Source organism: Dasypus novemcinctus, chromosome 10 (assembly GCF_030445035.2).
Source record: "Dasypus novemcinctus isolate mDasNov1 chromosome 10, mDasNov1.1.hap2, whole genome shotgun sequence".
NCBI classification, from domain to species: Eukaryota; Metazoa; Chordata; class Mammalia; order Cingulata; family Dasypodidae; genus Dasypus; species Dasypus novemcinctus.
Genome location: NC_080682.1, coordinates 93626072 through 93645384, shown reverse-complemented (window position 1 = coordinate 93645384; position 19313 = coordinate 93626072). Strand labels below are relative to the sequence as shown.

The 19313-nt window shown below is 37.4% G+C and overlaps 1 protein-coding gene across 1 annotated transcript; it reads left to right on the top strand.

Annotated features, from left to right (window-relative positions):
• Nucleotides 1–18139: 18139 nt before the first annotated feature.
• LOC101432900 (olfactory receptor 51I2-like) lies at nt 18140–19078 on the top strand. Its single transcript, XM_004447527.1, has one exon. The coding sequence runs from the start codon at nt 18140–18142 to the stop codon at nt 19076–19078; it is 939 nt and encodes a 312-aa protein (XP_004447584.1).
• Nucleotides 19079–19313: the final 235 nt, after the last annotated feature.

The following is a 19313-nucleotide window of genomic DNA, read 5'->3' as shown; positions in this document are numbered from 1 at the left end:
AGGCATCCTTTTGTAAATAATGAGCATCAAAAGGAAGAAACCAAAACAAGAAGCAATTAAGATGTCCTTCAATAGGTGAAAGGATAAACAAACTGAGGTACTCCTATAGTATAGAATACTATTCAGCAATAAAGAGAGAATAAGCCAACTGCTAAGCAAAGACAGGAATGAATTTGAAATACATATTGCAAAGTCAAAGACACCAGTCTGTAAAAGCTACACACTAAATGCATCCATTTGTATGAAATAGAGAAAAAACAAAATCCAATAAAAAGATAGGTGTTTTTCAAGGGCTTGGGCATATAAAGGATTCATTAGGAAAACCATAAGGGATTACTTAGAATGTTGAAATTATACTGTATGATAATCTAATGAAGGTACATGTCACTATGCAATTTTTAAAAAATTTTTTAAATCCCATAGAATTTTACTGCACAAAGAGTGAACTTTAATGTATACACTCTCATGTAGAATAATTCCAAATAATGTATTTAGATATTTTGTCTTCCGGGAGCTAAAGCATAACTCTCCATGCCTTAAGTGTGTGCTCTGCATAGTGGCTTTCTTCCAATGATGACAATATGAAAAGGGTTGGGGAGGAATAAGTTTATTGTGGAGAAACCTGACAAACATTACTCCATCCAGGTGATTGAGATTAACATCAACAATGATGACATGTTATTAGTAGGTGCCCTGGTTTGCTTGATGAGGCTAGCACTTTACTTCTATGGTCTTCCTCCCCAGATTTCTTAACTTCAGGCAAATCATGAGAAAAACAGCAGGCAAATTCCAATTGAGGGACATTCTTCAAAATGCCTATTGAGTACATGTCAAAATGGTCAAGGTCATCAAAAGCAAAGAGTGTCTGAAAAACTGACAAGACCAAAAGGAGCCTATGGAGTCATGAAGCCTAAATGTATTATGCTATAAATGATGGGATTCTAGAACAGAAAAAGGACATTGCACAGAAGTTAAGAAAATCTTAAAAAATATATAGAATTTGATCAATAATCACCTATCACTAATGATTTTTAATTGTGACAAATGTACCATATTAAAATAATATGACTAATTTGAGGGGAAACTGGTTGTGGTTTATATAGGAACCTTCAGTACTATTTTAGTATTTTTGTCAATCTGAAACTACTATAAAATTGAAAGTTTATTAAAAAGAAAAAAGAAAAGAGTTTTCTTTGGGAAATCATAATTTATTTTTTATCCGAAAGAAAAAATATTCATTTGTAAGGGTGTTAAATCTTTCAGTCTAAAAGGAAAAAGACCTCTTTGGAAATAAACATTAATATCTCTGTGGTAATAGTGATTGTCAGTGTTTGGGATCCTACATTTTTATTTTTTATTTTAGCAGTAAAATTACTAGTATCATTTTACTTGGCCTGTGATGAGGTTACCCGCTACTCATGTCTTTAAGCAAAAGAGTGAATATTTGAAAATAGAGAATAAATCTCAAATTTGTGTAGCATGTGCATTTGTGTCTTGTAAAGTAATGACTTGTCTTGCAGCATTTCAGAAAATTCTGAAGTTAAAATCAGGATGTTTTCGGAGAGTTATCTCTTTGGTCCCAGGTAGAAATAAAGGAGCTCTGTCTAGGGTTTGGTGCCTGGTCCCATAAAGATGATGTAAGTAAGTACATGATGGGATCCTAATGTTCTCTCTAAGTGTGACAGCTAAACCCTTGATCCACAATAGTTTGGTTACTAAGCCTAGAGGGTTAACAGAAAAAAAAAAATTAAATATGATGAAACTTAAGAAGAAAGAATGCTCAATTCTACTGGCTAAATTGCAGAAGTCAAAACCCATGTAAGAATAATTTGGAATAGCACCATAACCAAACATCCTCCAAACCCAACCAATTGAAAAGTTTCTAAAATAAGCCAGCTCTCATCTAGGCACTGCTGTGACAAAATTTCACTCCTTATCTTTTTTTTTTTTTTTTTGCTCACCAATGGATGTGTTACAGTTTCTACTTGAATAAGACAAAAAAAAAATACAGACTTGGCTTCAAACTGTGGTTTAGATGCAGATATAGAGGCCTTTCAGAGTCAAGTCTATTCAAACCAACCTCTCCTGAGTCAAAAGTTTCAGTCACTAATCAAGTTCCTCTTACACTGCTATGTTCTTTGTGTGGCTGATGGAAGTATTGGCAAGAAAAAGGTGACTGATCTAGGATAGGCAGAAGTATTACTTTTTCTGTAGGCTAAAATCATTAAGCTAATATTATAATTAATCCATTATTTGAAAAACTATATAGTGGAAATGTCACCTATGTACCACTCTACCGCTACCAGGCTGTTTCAATTTCTTTGCCTTAAATGGAGTGAATCTCTAGTTTGATAGAGAATATATAAAATGCCCTTTCAAGGTTTTAAGACATCATTTATCCAAATTAGTTTAACATACATAGTAGAAACAATGGGGAAATAGTCTCTTCTATAAATGATTTTGGTTAAACTAAATGACTACATGCATAAGAATAAATTTGGACCCTTACCTCATGCCATGTACAAAAATTAACTAAATATGGTAAAAGACCTAAATATGAGAGCTAAAATATTACAACTCTTACAAGAAACTTAGGAGTAAATCTTCAATACCTGCGATGTGGTAACGGATTGATAGATTTGACATCAAAAACATGAACAAAGTCTGTTGAGGCTCAGAGCCTGGCTATCACATGGTCAGTCCAGAGACTGGGAGAAAGGGACATGAAGCTTCATCAGTCTCCCTGGGCAACTACAGTCTAGGTCTGCACAACGTGGATTATTACACATGGCTGTGGCTCTGTCTTTATCCCTGGCAAAGGAGAAAGTTGGGAGAAGCTTCATTAGTCCCTGGGGAAGTGAGGGCAGCTTGAGTCTCCACAGCTTACAACACCAACTGCATCCTTGTCTCCTAATACACAACCAGCAAGGGAAAAAGGGCAAGAAAGCATTAAACTAAAGAGAACAACTGCACTCAAAATAAATACATCTAGTAAACCAGATGCCAAGATACCAACAAAAAATTACAATCCATACCAAGAAACAGGAAGATATGGCCAAGTTAAAGGAATAAGACAATCCTCCAGATGACATAAAAGAATTGAGACAACCAATCATAGATGTTTTTTAAAAATCCCCTTAATAAATTCAATGACATTGTATATCCTACTATAACTCACTGTATGGACTAGGGAAGAGTGTGAACTACAATGTAAACTATGGTCCATGCAGTGTGGCAGTGCTCCAGGCTGTACTCACCAAATGCAATGAACGTGCCTTACTGATGAGAGGGGATGTTGATGTGGGAGGAGTGGGGCGGGGGGTGGGGAGTGGGGTATATGGAAACCTCTTATGTTTTTTAATGTAACATATTGTGTGATATATTTATCTTTTAAAAGATAAAAACAAAAAATAAATTAAAAAATTAATTCAATGAGATGGCTATAGAAATTAAGGATATTAAGAAGACATTGGATAAGCACAAAGAATTTGAAAGCATACATAGAAAAATAACAGTTCTTGTGGGAATGAAAGATACAAGAAATGAAATTAAAAATACACTGGAATCATATAATAGCAGATTTGAGGTGACAGAAGAAAGGATTGGTGAGTTTGAAGAAATAGCCTCTGAAAGTGAACATACAAAATTACAGATGAAGAAAAGAATGGTAAAAACTGAACAAGGTCTCAGGGAAATAAACAACAGCAAGAGACTTACAAACATATGTGTCTTGGTTGTCCTAGAAGGAAAAGAGAAGGGAAAAGGAATATTTGGAAAATAGTGATAGAAAATTTACCCAACCTATTGAAAGACAATGATAAGCATATTTAAGAAGCACAGCATTTTCACATCTGAATAAATCTGGATAGACCACATCTGAAACACATACTAATCAGAATGTCAAATGGTGAAGACAAAAGAGACAATTCTGAGCAGCAAGAGAAAAGCAGTGCATGATATATAAGGCATACCCAATAAGATTAATTATTGATTTCTTATCAGAAACCTTGGAGGCAGGAAGACAGTGGTATGCTATATTTAAGATACTACAAAAGAAAAACTTCCAGCCAAGAATCTTATATCCAGCAAAATTGTCTTTCAAAAATGAGAATGAGTTTAGAATATTCACAGATAAACAGAAAATGAGAGAGTTTGTAACCAAGACACTGCCTTTGCAGGAAATACTAAAGGGCATGCTACAGCCTGAAAAGAAAAGATAGGAGAGAGAGGCTTGCAAGAGAGACTAGAAAAGAAGAACATATCAGTTAAAGTAACTAAAAGTCTCAAAGGAGTGTAGAAAATAAAATACAACAGATAAAACCCAAATATTTAGAAATAAACTTAACCAATGACGTAAAGCACTTGTATTCAGAAACATATAACTAATTATTAAAAGACATTTTTTAAAAAACTAAATAATTGGAAGAACATTCCATGTTCACAGATTGGAAGACTATATATCATTAAGATGTCAATTCTACTCAAATTGATATACAGATTCAATGCAATCTTGACAAAAATTCCACCAACATTTTTTAAATAAATGAAAACCACAACTATCAAATTTATTTGGAAGGGTTAATGGGTCCTTAATAGCCAGAAACATCTTAAAAAGGACAAGTGAAGTTGCAGGACTCTCGCTTCTGAACTTTATATCTTATTACCTAGCTACAGTGGTAAAAGTAGCATGGTACTGGCAAAAAGACAGACACATAGACTAGTGAATCTGGACTAATATTTCAAAAACAGACCCTACATCTATGGTCAAGTGATTTTTGACTAGCCTGTCACATCCACCCAGCTCAGGCAGGACAGTCCATTCAACAAATGATGCTGAGAGAACTGTATATTCATAACCAAAAAAGGAAAGAGGACCCCTATCACACACCTTATATAAAAATTAACTCAAAATGGATCAAAACCTAAATATAAAAGCAAGAACCACAAAGTTCCTAGAAGAAAATGTAGGAAAATATCTTCAAGACCTGGTAGTAGGTGGTGGGTTCTTAAAGGATATAAAAAGAGAACTGAGGGAAGTGGACTTGGCCCAGTGGTTAGGGCATCCGTCTACCACATGGGAGGTCCGTGGTTCAAACCCTGGGCCTCCTTGACCCATGTGGAGCTGGCCCATGAGCACTGGTGATGTGTGCAAGGAGTGCCGTGCCATGCAGGCGTGTCCCCCGCATAGGGGAGCCCCACGCGCAAGGAGTGTGCCCTGTAAGGAGAGCTGCCCAGTGTGAAAGGAAGTGCAGCCTGCCCCAGAATGGCACCACCCACACAGAGAGCTGACACAACAAGATGATGCAACAAAAAGAAACACAGATTCCTATGTCACTGACAACAGAAGCGAGCAAAGAAGACACAGCAAATAGACACAGAGAACAGACAACCGGGGTGGGGGAGAAGGGGAGAGAAATAAATAAATAAATAAATAAAAAGAGAACTGAGGTGGACTACCAATGTGTAATGTGTGTAGAAGTTTTAATTAACTTTACTATAAAAGTGTGGAAATGTATAGAGTTGATGGTAACACAATATAGTGAGGTACAGCTGGTTTATAAATGGGAACGTGGCTGAAAAAGGCAGTCCAGGATGTAAAGGCCAATTGACAGAATGCTAAAGAATAATCTAGGAACTGGATAACACAGAAAACCCAATGGTGGATGAGAATTGTGGCTGATGGTACAGATGAAAGAGAAGATGTCCATCACTATTGCAGGGCAGTGGGAAGGTGGAATAACATGGGAAAAATACAACTGGAGTCATCTATGGATGTAATAATGTAATATTCATGTATCTATGCCAAAAATGTATTGTGTTGATAATAGGAAGCATGGAAAGAGTGTGCCAAGTTTATGCTATGGACCTGGTAATAATCTGAAGGTATTATGTCATAATCTGTAACCAATACTCCACCATGGTGTGGTGTGTTGATAGAGGGTATTGTATGGGAATTTTGCACAGGTGCATGATTGTTTTGTAAGATAACAACTTCTGTCATAAAAATATATTTTAAAAATAATAATATGATAGTCTGAGGCGAAAACACACCTAATGAAAGACAAGGACTATGGTTAGTAGTAAGATTTTGATAATATTCTTTCATAATTAGTAAAAATTGTCTCACAATAATGCAAGGAGTTGGTGGTGGGTTGATATATGAGACCCCCCTCTGTGATGTTATATTTGTAAGTTCACAGCTTTTACTATACACTTATTGTGTAAGTATGTTCGTGTATAAATGATATAAAATAATAATAATAGTAATAATAATAGGGTGGGCTAGGGGAAAATACACTAAATGTAAGCTGCTTTGGTTAGTGGTAATATTTCGAGGATGTTCTTTAAACATTATTTTAAAATATTCCACAACAATGCAAGGTATTGATGGTAGGGTGAGGTATGAGAACCCTTTATGATATTAGGTACGTTTGTTTTGTAAGTTCAAAACTAATACTATGCACTTATTGTTTAGGTATGTTTATGTATGTGTGATATACATAAATAAATTTTTAACAAATTTTAAAAAATAATATAAACACACATACAATGGAGTATTACTTTTCCCTAAAAAAGAATGAAGTTCTAATACATGGTACAAAACAAATAAACTTTGAAAGGATTATGTTGAGAGAAATAAATCAGATGAAAAATTACAAACATTGTATGATTTAACTTATATATATCTAAAATAAGCAAATTAATAGCCACAAAAGTAGATTAACAGTTATAAGGACATGGGGAGATGGGAGTTATTGCTTAATGGTTGCAGTTTCTGTTTGGTGTGATGAAAAAGTTAAGATAATGGGTAGTAGTGAAGGTTTTACAATATTATGAATATAATTTATATCACTGAATCATACACATATAAGTGGTTAAAATGGGAAAAATTTGTAGTGTGTTTGTTACCACAGTAATTAAAAATAAAATAAATAAATATGAAAAAGTCATAAAAGTCGCCTTATAAGAAGCCAGATTTCTTTGCCCACGTAATCACAGAAAACCTGTTTCATTCTTTAATTTTTGGCAAATATTTTTTCCCTTTGATGGTACTTCTGTTTGCTTTTAAAATGTGCAAATGCAACAAATTCCTATGATTAATCTTCTAGTATGACACTCTGTCTCCCAAAATATGCAATCACCTTTAAAATATCAAAACTGGAGGGAGTAGATACAGCTCAAGCAGGTGAGAGCCCACCTCCCCCATGGAGTTATGGTTTTGTTTTCCACTGCCTCCTGAAGAAGACAAAAAAATAATGAGCAGACATTGGGCAAACAATGAACAAATATACAAGGGAGCCACCTCACATGCAGGGCAAGATCATAAATATGAACAAACCATAATATATTCTCTACGTGGATGTGGAGGGAGTTTGTTTTTTGTTGTTTTGTTTCTTATAAAGACATATGGAAAACTTGCAACCTCATTCTACAACTTTAATATCAAGACATGGATAAAAACATAAAAAACTTCTACAGAGGAAAAAAAATTCTTACAAGTAAGTAGATCAGGGTAGGCCCTAATTCAATATGACCGGTGTCTCTCTAAAAAGAAATGAAGTCACAGACAGGTAAAGAGAGAAGATGGCCATGTGATAGAGGCAAAGATTGAGTTATGCCACAAGCTAAGACTTCAAAGAATACCAGCTAACCATAGTCTGAAAACTACAGGCTTAAGAGGAAGCCTATACCTATGTACTTCAGACTTCTAGCCTCCAGAACTATGAGGCAACAAATTCCTCTTGTCTTAAACTGCCCAGTTTATGCTTCTTGCTTATGGTAAGTCTAGTAAACTAAGACATGCATTGACCTACTAGTGGTGTGAAATGTTCTGGAAATCTAAAGTGTTTAATGAGAATGCACTGCAAGAATGGATGGACAATTGGGGGAGACATGTACCCAAGGAGGTACAAAGATCTATGGCCAAGGGAATAAGTGTACTATAATGGTGAGGAGAATCATGGCCTGCATTTGCATTCTCTTTACTCTTAGATCCTCTTCTCAAGTACTGCCCTGCATTTTTTCTCTGTGAGTCACTCTGTCTTTTCCCTATTGATTTCTTTTAATTCTGCCTTGTAGATCAGTGAGTCACATCTTGACTATACATGGAAAATCCTTGGATTTAAAAATACCAGTGCCCACAACCAATCCAATGTCCACATAGAAGAGGTGGCATTGGATTGGGAAAAGTGGACATGGTGGACGATGGGTATGGGGAAAGGCAGGAAGAGATGAGAGGTGGAGGCGTCTTTGGGACATGGAGCTGCCCTGGATGGTGCCTCAGAGGTAATCACTGGACATTGTAAATCCTCACAGGGCCCACTGGATGGAATGGAGGAGAGTATGGGCCATGATGTGGACCATTGTCTATGAGGTGCAGAGGTGCCCAAAGATGTACTTACCAAATCCAATGGATGTGTCATGATGATGGGAACAAGTGTTGTTGGGGGGGGAGAGGGGGGGTGGGGGGGTGGGGTTGAATGGGACCTCACATATATATATTTTTTTAATGTAATATTATTACAAAGTCAATAAAAAAATAAAAATAAAAATAAAATACCAGTGCCCAGGTTACACTCCATATCAATTAAATTAGAATCTCTGTGGGTAGCACATAGTTCTCAATATGTTTTACAACACTCCATGTGAACCCAGTATTGAAAACCACTCCAGACCCATTTTGTGATAACCCAATCACATTATTCTGACCATCTTTTAGACTTTAAAATGCAATTTGCAAGGACTTCCCAGTCTTCTTTTTTTTAGCAACTTCCCTGCCCACCAAATACCCACAATTTACACATTTCCTTGTGTTTCTTTATCTGCCAGAAACTTCACCATCCTGGATCTCCTCTAAATTTGAGTTTTCTGATAATACTTAAGGGTCATGCCCACAGATATAGTCTAGGTTTGGGGCAAGTGTTGACTATCACTTCCCCAGAGATGAACACAGAGGGAGAGAAGGACCTGCAAGGAGCCTTCCTAGCTCAGATCATCTCTGCTGTGGATGAGTGCCTGCCTCACTTGAGGCTGCCTGCCAATGGTAAATCTCATCTTTTGTAAGAAGTAACAATGCAGCCTTGGAAGCACTAGACATGGCATGTGTGAGAAGGAACATAAGAGAATGTGGAAGGGCAATGCCCAGGAGACCCACAGCTTGTGTGATGGAAATGTTAACCAGAGGGGAAATTGCCTCACTACCAACCTGCTTTATTTGAGCCTTACAACAACCCTAAGAATTAGATTGAGCTGGAACTAGAATCTCATTCTTCTAATTATAAGCACTTCAGTCTTTCCTCTGAAGCCCAGCTCCCAGCTCACTGAAGCTGAAGCCACTTAAGTGATAATAGGATAAGGCAGGAGAGGTTGACCATTTTTATTTTCTCAGGCTGAGAAAAGGACAAAATGGAAGAAAGAAAGATTTTTCCAGGCTCTTATGCAGACTAGGGGTGATGTAAAAAGGACGAGGATTAGGTAACCTTCTAAAATAGTTTTCTCTCTTAAGTCCATTGATTCAGTTGTTAACCTGACAGATTCTCTAGGACCTAAATCCAGAGTCCAATCTCACATCTGCGGGAAGAATCCCCTCATAAGCATCTTTATTTGGCTACAACACACTCTGCTTAAACATTCCCATTGATGATGAGCTCACTGCCTCCAGAAGCCACTGTCCTTGTTAAATCATACTCACTTATCAAGGCTTTCTCATATTAAGTTTAACCTACAACCCAAGAACAGAAGCCTGCTACATACTCCACATGATGTTATAGACACAGAGACCTATAAATCATAAACAGGTTTCACCTTAGTATTGTGAGTATTCTTCTTCATGGTATCCCCTGTTTTCATGTAGAACATATTTTAATTTGCAAGCATGTATTGATTTATGTAATTATATGCTACACAAATCCCCTACTAGATTGTGAGTTCCACTGAGACAAGGATATTGACTTTTTTTAGCCCTAAATACCCAATGCTAGTATAGAGTCAATTATACAGCAGATTTGTAATAAATAGTTTAACTATATGATTGAATAACAGTAAATAAATAATATCCAAAAATTTTAATCATGGTACACTTTAGACTTTTCTTCTTCATACCACCTGGCCTAAGATGCTTTAGCTTAGCTACTTCCCAAAGTACCTGACTCTAAATTTCCTCACCACACAAATCCTCCTGTCAGGCAGACTCATGGTGGGTTAGTCTGATATGAATTATCTGTCTGTACCTTACATAAAATGAACAGGTTTTAGACTTTACTCATAGAAGCATTTATTCAGAAGACAAGATGTTTTAAAATGTGCTTTTAGAATTATACCATTTTCTTTATTCCTTTTTTCTACTTGGATAGCCTTTGTTTTTGCTTATTAGATCTTTTTTGAACTTTCATTGTCATTCATACTGATTACCTTCATTTTATTTGCTTTTCCAAAGACTATTTAGACAGAAATAATAACCCTCTTATCGGCCAATATTTTATACAGACTTTTTCCATTTCATTAGAATTACATATATGCCTCTGTCCTGCCTGTCATACCATGAGGTCTCTTAGGGTCAGGCTTGTACCTGGTTCATCCTTGCCTCCCCAGTTCCTCACATGATTCTGGCACAAAGACATGTTCAAGAGATCATGAATGAATGAAAGCATGAATATACAGCTTTAGGTAGCATATATAGCTAAAGTGTATTTAGTTCTGGTTCCTACAGCTAGATAGGGTTTAAACCACATGCAGAATGTAATAGGAACCAAGTGATATGAAGAGCAGTAAAGGAACCCATGGTACTTTTAAAGAAGAGGACGCTGCAATAGACATGATGGTGGGGGTGGATAATGAGAAGAGAGAATCCCATAGTGGAAGATCAGTGGGTATAGGTGAAAATTTCAGGGAGAGAGTCTGGGGTTCATGTGCATAAAATGATTGATTGAGTCAAAGCTGCATGATGAGATAAAATGCTTCTGTCAATGGAAACGATCTAGCAAAGATGAGGTAACACTTGAGTTGATCTAAGATTAGAGACCTTTTCTTATTGTCAAAATCTCTCTTAATTTGTGACACTGAAAATGGAATGGCTATGGGTGGGTATGAGCCAGAACAGAGGCAAGCTGTAAACTTCTGTTGTATGATTATCTGGAAGCTCTATCTGCAAATAGCTGGGAAACCACAGTACATTTGAATGAATATAACTGTACTTGTAGATAACATTCATGAAAGAAGATTTCAGGATTTTTTTTAAAATATTAAATCAATCCAACACAAGTCAAACAAACTGTAACCACATACAGGCAAAACCACTGAGCCTCATGCAGACAAGATACAGAAACATGATAACAGAAACTGAAGGAATCACACAGAGGAACAAAAAAATTATTGTAGACAGAACCATGCTTTTTAGACATTTACTTAAAAGACAAAGATTTAAACTCACCTCAAAGAGCTCTGTAAAATGATGGTTGAGTGGTAGGCAGAAGGACAAAGCTTACAATGACTCCAGAATGGGCCTTGGGCTGGCATATAGCCAACATGGGAGCAGGCTTTATATCTCTGAATGAGAATTCCCAGAGGCACCGGCCTCTGGAAGCCTGGTTTACCTGAGTGTGAAGCTGTGCTGGTCATGGGAAAGGGAGAGGGTTTAGACCTTACCTTGGTAATTGAAAAAAAAGAAAAATACCTCCCCTGGATATACTACCCTATTCTCTGAGAGAAAATTAAATTCCATCTCCTTCCCTGTGATGGTGAGAGAGATTTAAATGAGAAGGAGGAAGATTTTTTTTTAATACAAATGATATATCACATATGATAATCACCCTTATCATAAGTTCTACCTCAGATCCTAATTTCACCTCCCCCAATCAGGTTCTTTCCCCAAACACACATTAAGTATTTCACTTCACCTCTTCCTTGTTTCTGTTTCAAACAGGGTGAAAATGTATTAAGAGAAAGAGCGGCAGGAGAGTACTCTCTTTTCTTTCAAGTGGTGAAATGAGTGGAAGGAAACAGGCAAGTCATGGACGTGGAAAAGTTTTCCCTTCTCCTTGTGGAAATTTGAAATAAAAAGGGGACCTCTCATAGAAGCAGTTTGAGAAAAATCATTTCCACTTTCATTCATTGGTATATGGTTGATTGGATTAGAAATAATGAGTTGGGAAGTAGGAGAACTCAGGAGAATTCAGATAGTAACATTGTGAATAAGGCCACAGATCACTGGGAAATAATGGGAATTAAATGGTGCTTTAGATATGACCATAAGGCCCTGGAGAGGAAAGGCAGGGTTTTTGAGAAATCATAGGGTGAAGTGACTCTAGCTATGTCATCAGGCACATAATAGTGGGGAGCAAGCATTGATTTGGGACCAATTCCTTTATTCAGTTAATTAGTCATTTGGTCGTTCATTTAATTAGCATGTACAGGATGCTAAACTCTGTGCTTGGTGCAGGATTTTAGCTTTGATTGACATTATCTCATTTTAACTTTTGACAAGTCCTTTTCATTTCAGGACTCTGTCTGCCTCCATTAAATGAAGAGATAAGGCAAAAGAAACTTTATATAACCTTTCATTCTTATTATGGTGTTGCTAAATATATCATTTGTGCAAATATTAAAAAATGATGCTTATTCGTGTTAAAAGTATTTTGTGGGAGCAGTTATGGAGTGCCTTCCCTTATGAAGCTTAAATACAGAAACAATTTGTTCTGTGGAGTTTAAGTGAAACTTTCCACAATAGAGAACAGGAATAGTCACCGTCTGCATGTAAATATATACTAGACCAAAAGGCGTCTATTAAACATATCAGATCTAAACAAAGAATATACTCGTGAGAAAGAAGTTAGCAGACTTGTCTAAAAAGAAAAACAAAGTCTCCACAGAAGTCTTGGTCAGGGGGCTTATATGCATTGAAGTCCATTAACAAAATACTGCCAACTGTAGATGCAATAAATAATTGTCAATTGAATGAAAGAATAAATGAACACAATCCTTTCCTCAGAATCTAAGGAAGAAACTCCTCTTCTGTAGATGAATGGATACACATTAAAGAGTCTATATAAGCAGTTAGAAAGAGCAAAAGAGCTGACCAGAAAGGGGCAGCTAAGGAAACGCTTCAGGGAAAATGTTCTCCTAAGCAGAGACAGATGATCCAGGAAAGAGGATTTTCAAGGAAATATCCCAAGAAGGAATGAACTTATTGGGTTTCGTTTGGCTGAGTAGAGAAATTGTTCTGCAGTGTGCAATAGCAAAATCTCTTCCAGAATGATACACTTTCAAAACCCTTTGGATGGACCAGGTAATAATATAAGGACAAGGATTTGCTTTTTTTAAGAGTCAGGGTAACTCAGTCTGGGAGGAACTGTCTGTATATCTGTAGTTAAGAGATTCTCAACATGATTTTAAAGGATTATCAATCTGGCACACAAGCTGTTTCTATGGACAGGAATGTCTAAAGTAGGAATAAGATGCTAGCTCAGGGAAAAAACACACAACAGTGATATAATGGCATTAACATCTCCCTCCAATCTATTCCAGATCAGAAAGGAACAGAGAAAAGAACTCTTTTAGACAGGACCTTATCAGCACTTACATATAAGGATGTCACACTAGTAAGAGTAGAGAGCACTCCATGGTTTTCAAATGGGTAGTCCCATTTTGTCATTTACTGCATGGAATCACTCTGAACTTCTTTATTTGTTAAATCCTTAGTAAGCCCTTCTGAAAGATATTGTATGAGGCACAAATGAGATCAAAGTTAAAGAACCTGGGATATAGAAAAATTCCATATGAATATAAGGGTTAATTTTATTATACCTACTGAAAAATAAGGTCATAGTCATCTCGAGCTTAGTCGTCCAGTACTTACCTAATCAGAGACAGTTTCATCTTCATGTGACCTGTACAATCACACAGGGACCCAGGTTCAGAAAGGTCTTGCACCTTTTTTAATGTTCTGCTGTTGCCATCTTGAAATACCTAATAATTCTTTAAAAAGAGGCCCTGCATTTTTATTTTGCACTGAGCTTCACAAGTGATGCAGCCAGCCTTACACCTAGTATACAGTAGACTGGAAATATATGGTTGTGGGGAGTAGGCGTAGCTCAAGTGGTTGAACACCTCCCTCCCATGTACGAGGCCCCTGGTTTGATCCCTGGCTCTGATATCTTTATATATATATATATATATATATATACAGGCAAATTATATATAATGGTTGTGGGTGGATTGTATGATGTGTGAGTAAAACTGCTTTAAATTAAAAATTTGAATAATAACTATATATTGTAAACTATCTCTCCACTCACATAAATACAGAAGATTGTAATTTCAAGTATGTGTGTGTATGTGTATATACACCATACAAATATGTATGTATATACACACACACACACACACATATTTGTATGGTTGTTCTTATTTTTGTCATTATTATCCTACTCTTTTTTCACTATGTGTGTAGCAATGTTCTAGTTATAGTCTGAGCTCTCAGAACATCTTTTTTTAATTAACATATGCATAATCTTCAAGTCTGAGTATAACCACCAACTCCTGTTTTCTTATCCCCCATCATGTTGTGACAATTTTTTTATTAAGATTCTGTTTGCATAGACAACAATCCTAAAAATATGCTTGCCTGAGGTTTGAAAGCTAGTTAAGTTGGAATCATGGGAAGTAGAAATTAGAATAAAGTAAAGGAATCTCATTGCATGAGGTTTTCAGAATGACTGTGGTGTGGTTAGGGAGTATTCTTCAAAATCTCCTCTGAAGCTGTTTCTGTGTCCCTCTTTTAACATCTCTTGAAGATAATAAGCCTGCTTTTCCCTGTACTGTCAACACAATCTGCCTAGTTGAGATTCTTTCTGTTACCCCCAAATTTAAAGGACATCTACAGTCTGACTGAGCAATCTCTCAAGACATTTTTCCCTAAGCTTCTCAATATGAAATCTTCCCTTTGTCCAAACAAGGCTACTTGTAGTTTTCCCAGATATTGTAGACCAATTGTTCACAAAGGCAGAATCACTTGGAAGGCTTGATAAAATATATTGGGTACCACCCCACAATGCTTCTGGTTCAAGGGGTCTGGGAGTGGCCAGAGAATTTACGTGTCTGAATGGAGGCCCTGTGATGCTAAGGATTCTTGTCTGGCAAATCCATTTTGAGGGCAGCAAGTTTGGCTTAAGTGATTGAGTTTTCACCTACCAAAGGGAGGTTCCAGGTTTGGTTGCCAGTGCCTCCTGGAGAACATGAGCAAGACAGTAAGCTGATGTGACAGGCTGACATGGTGAGCTGAAGCACAATGATGATGCAACAAGAAGACACAAATAGGAAACACAGTGAGAGAGACAACAAAGCAGGCAGTGGAGGTGGCTCAAACAATTGAGTGCCACTCGCCCAAATGATAGGTCCCTGGTTTGGTTCCTGGTGCCCACCAAAGAGAAGACAAGCAAACACAGACAGCACACAATGAATGGACACAGCAAATGGACACAGTAAAACAAACAACGAGGGGGGCGAATAAATAAATAAAATAGAAAATTGCATTTTGAGAACCACTTTTCCAGACTCTTGTTATTCATGGCTTCATTTAAAGGCCAGGAGATGGGGCTTACATGGGAAATATTAGAAAAGTGAAGCACCGTGCTTCTCAAGTTTTAATTTGTATATAGATCACCTTAGGGTCTTGTTACAATGTAGTTCTGATCCATTTGCCTTAGATTCAGTCCAAAATCATATGGGTTCTACAGAGAGGATCTGGGCTGTGTGTGGAGTCATAAGCAACCATACAGACTAAGGAAACATCAGTTTAAATCAAAAGAGAACAGATGAGATGGAGATAGGGTTCTTTGAATTATCCACGAAAACAAACAATGAAAGTGTTAGTTTTAAACATATAATAGACCCAGAAAATATCACTGCAGCTGACAGTAGCACCAATGAGTGATAAATCTTCCTTTTCCCCATCTCTCTCCTCCACAAAGGAAAAGTCGGAAGTCAAGATTAGCAAGTAGTGAAGGGAGAGGAGAAAAGGCTGTAATTCTGAACACTGAAAGATTTGACTATCACTTGACTGGACATTCCATTTACTTAACAGAGGATGCTTTAGTATCTTTACATGACCAGAAAACATAGAAAAGTGAGTTTTTATCCAGTAATAAGAAGGAACATGCCTCACTCAATAGAAGCAACAAGAAGAGTAAAAGTTGTCTTCCAATTTCACCTTTTGTATTCAGCTTGGTCAGCAGATTATACAGTCATGGGATTCCTCAAGGAATAATGCTCTCCTTTCTTATAATACCTGACCATCCATCATAAGGTGATATTTTCTAATAGTTAGAAAATTAGTCTGGCACATTGCTGAGTTCTTTGTCAGCTGAAAGAGCACATGCTTTATCCTCAGTATTCATTAAGGATCTCAGAGGACTAAAACTTCCCAGAAGAATTTTCAGACACAAAGTCAGCATCATTCCTCTTTTTCTGAAATCCCATAGGGGAGCAGAACATTTACCTCTTGGAGCCTCTCCTGCAGCCTTCTCCAAGAAAAGGTTAAGCTGAGCAAGGGGAAGGGTGAGGTGATATTCGAGAGACTGAGTGTGTGTGCATGTGGGATGTGGGGGGCATAAGCAGCATCTTAGTAGGTGAGCAGAATAGGTTTTAGTTCTGGCTGTCACTGATTGTTTAACCCTGGGTGAATCACTGTACTTCTAGATTGCTCACTTGTCTTCCTATTTCACTGGAGGTCAAACTCCAAAAATGAATATCTCCATAGCTCATTAAAATTGCTTCAAATCTGGGCAGGGAAATAGAGCTCAGGCAAAGGAAAGTTTCAGAAATCCAGGAGCAAAGTGGTCACAACCTGTTTCACAGCAGAGGCACATATGCTCTACTTTGTTCTTGTCTTTTGATCTCTGAGATAACAAAATAAAACTCTCAGGATACTAATAGAGCAGGATAAAAAGTCTGGCTGTAATCTTTAGAATGAACCATGAATTACTAAACATTTCTAATCTGTTACTAATAATCTCACAGAGAACCTGCTGTGGGTCAGCTCCTTGGAACTGAGTAAGTAATGTGTGAGTGCCACTATGAGAAAAATGATGAGAAAATTCAATGTGTGCAATTGAAAAGGCCAATATGTGTGAGTGGGTTAATAGTGGTGGATGTATAGAAGTCTATGAGCATGTGGATAAGTATGCTGTGTGGATATACAAATCTATGTGTACAAATTAGTGTGAAAGCATACATAAATGCTGTATATATGTCAATGTGAACTGAGAATATGAGCATGGCAGGGAATGTATATGTTAAAGACGGTAAGTTTAAAAGGGAGTGTGTGGTTATATTTGCATAAGAGAGCAAGTTTTTAAGAAAGAAAGAGAGTGTGGACAATTATTTTATGAGTATGATGATGATCCTGTCTCAGGCTGTTGTGAAAATGCTTGAATGTCTAAATGAATAATGAGTATCTGCAAGTACAGATGATTATGTGAGAGTGTGAATGATTGTATTTAGAACAATGCCCTCTGCCAACTTAATGTTAGTATGCACATAGACTATTTGGGAAAGAATTAGCAATTTTTCCAAAAACAGAATTTTGTGCCTTTTTATATACAGGAGATTTTATTTTGTTTCTTCCTAACCAAACAGATGCCATAATTCAGACTAATTCTGGGGAATGGTTCCATCAAATGGTGACAAAACTGAATTCAACAACAATTTGAAGGGAATATGTAAGTACTTCCAAGATGTTTTTTTTCCAAGAGCTTTTAATAACTGAAATCCTGGTGTCTTTCTTTAATAACTAGCTATGATTTGGAGTTAATATATTTCTGTTGGATACGCATCTGAAATGTAGGAAAATTGTGAATAATGAAATTTATATATCTCCCTGTAACTAATTGCTATTCTCAAATATTTGGCAATGTATTTCTTATTCCATGAAACAGAGGAAACTATAAGGTCAGTGTGTGGCCTGATGACCATAAACATATGAAGAAAAGAAGTTTGCCTGCATTTTTCCAAAATCATTGAGCTCATGAATGCATCCATTTCCAACTTTGTAGACAACTTCTACTGTGTATCTTGTTCTCCAGTTTTTGTCCTCCATTAAGTGCAACTCTCAGAAGTCTGAAAAGTGCCTTGGCTTCCTACTGCCATGAGGTCGATTAATATCACTCACCCTATTTACTTCCTCCTGACTGGTATCCCTGGCCTGGAAAATTCTCACTCCTGGCTGGCAGGGCCCCTCTGTGTGATGTACGCTGTGGCGCTGTCAGGAAACACGGTGATCCTACAGGCAGTGCGACTGGAGTCCAGCCTCCATGAGCCCATGTACTACTTCCTATCTATGCTGTCCTTCAGTGATGTGGCCATGTCCATGGCTACACTGCCCACTGTCCTCAGAACCTTCTGCCTCAGTGCCCGCCACATTGCTTTTGATGCCTGCCTAATCCAGATGTTTCTCATCCACTCCTTTTCCATGATGGAGTCAGGTATTCTATTGGCCATGAGCTTTGACCGTTATGTGGCCATTTGTAATCCCTTACGTTATTCCACTGTGCTCACCAAGGAAGTCATTGCTGGGTTGGGTTTAGCTGTGGTCACCCGGAGCTTTATCATCCTCTTTCCTCTTCCCTTCCTTATTAAGAGACTGCCTATTTGCAGATCCAATGTTCTTTCCCACTCCTACTGCCTGCACCCAGACATGATGAAACTGGCCTGTGCTGACATCACCATCAACAGCATCTATGGGCTATTTGTTCTAGTATCCACCTTTGGAATGGATATGGTTTTTATCTTCCTGTCCTATGTGCTTATTCTGCGCTCTGTAATGGCCATTGCTTCACAAAAAGACCGCCTCAAAGCTCTCAATACATGTGTGTCACATATCCTGGCAGTTCTTGCATTTTATGTGCCAATGATTGGGGTCTCCATAGCACATCGCATTGGTAAGCATGCCCCTCCCTATATACATGTCCTCCTGTCCAACATTTACCTCTTTGTGCCTCCCGTGCTCAACCCTATCATTTACAGTGCCAAGACAAAGGAGATCCGCCGTGCCATTGCCCGCATGTTTCACCGCATCAAGATGTAATTTTTCATAATTGGCTTTAGGATCTGCTGTTGATTGTGGCCATAAGCTTTTATCAGTGGCACCATTATCATCTTCCTCCTCCTTCTCCTCCTCCTCCTCATCATCATCATCAAGTATAAGATAGATCTGTGTGTAGACAAAAAGTAAAAGGCCAGGAAATGGAGCTACAAAACTTGTAACCGAAAACAAGTTTGGAATGATTGGTACGTTTAGTAACACAGATGATATTCATTGA

Coding starts and splice junctions, on each gene's coding strand:
- LOC101432900 (XM_004447527.1), top strand. CDS start 18,140: ATGAGGTCGATTAATATCACTCACCCTATTTACTTCCTCCTGACTGGT.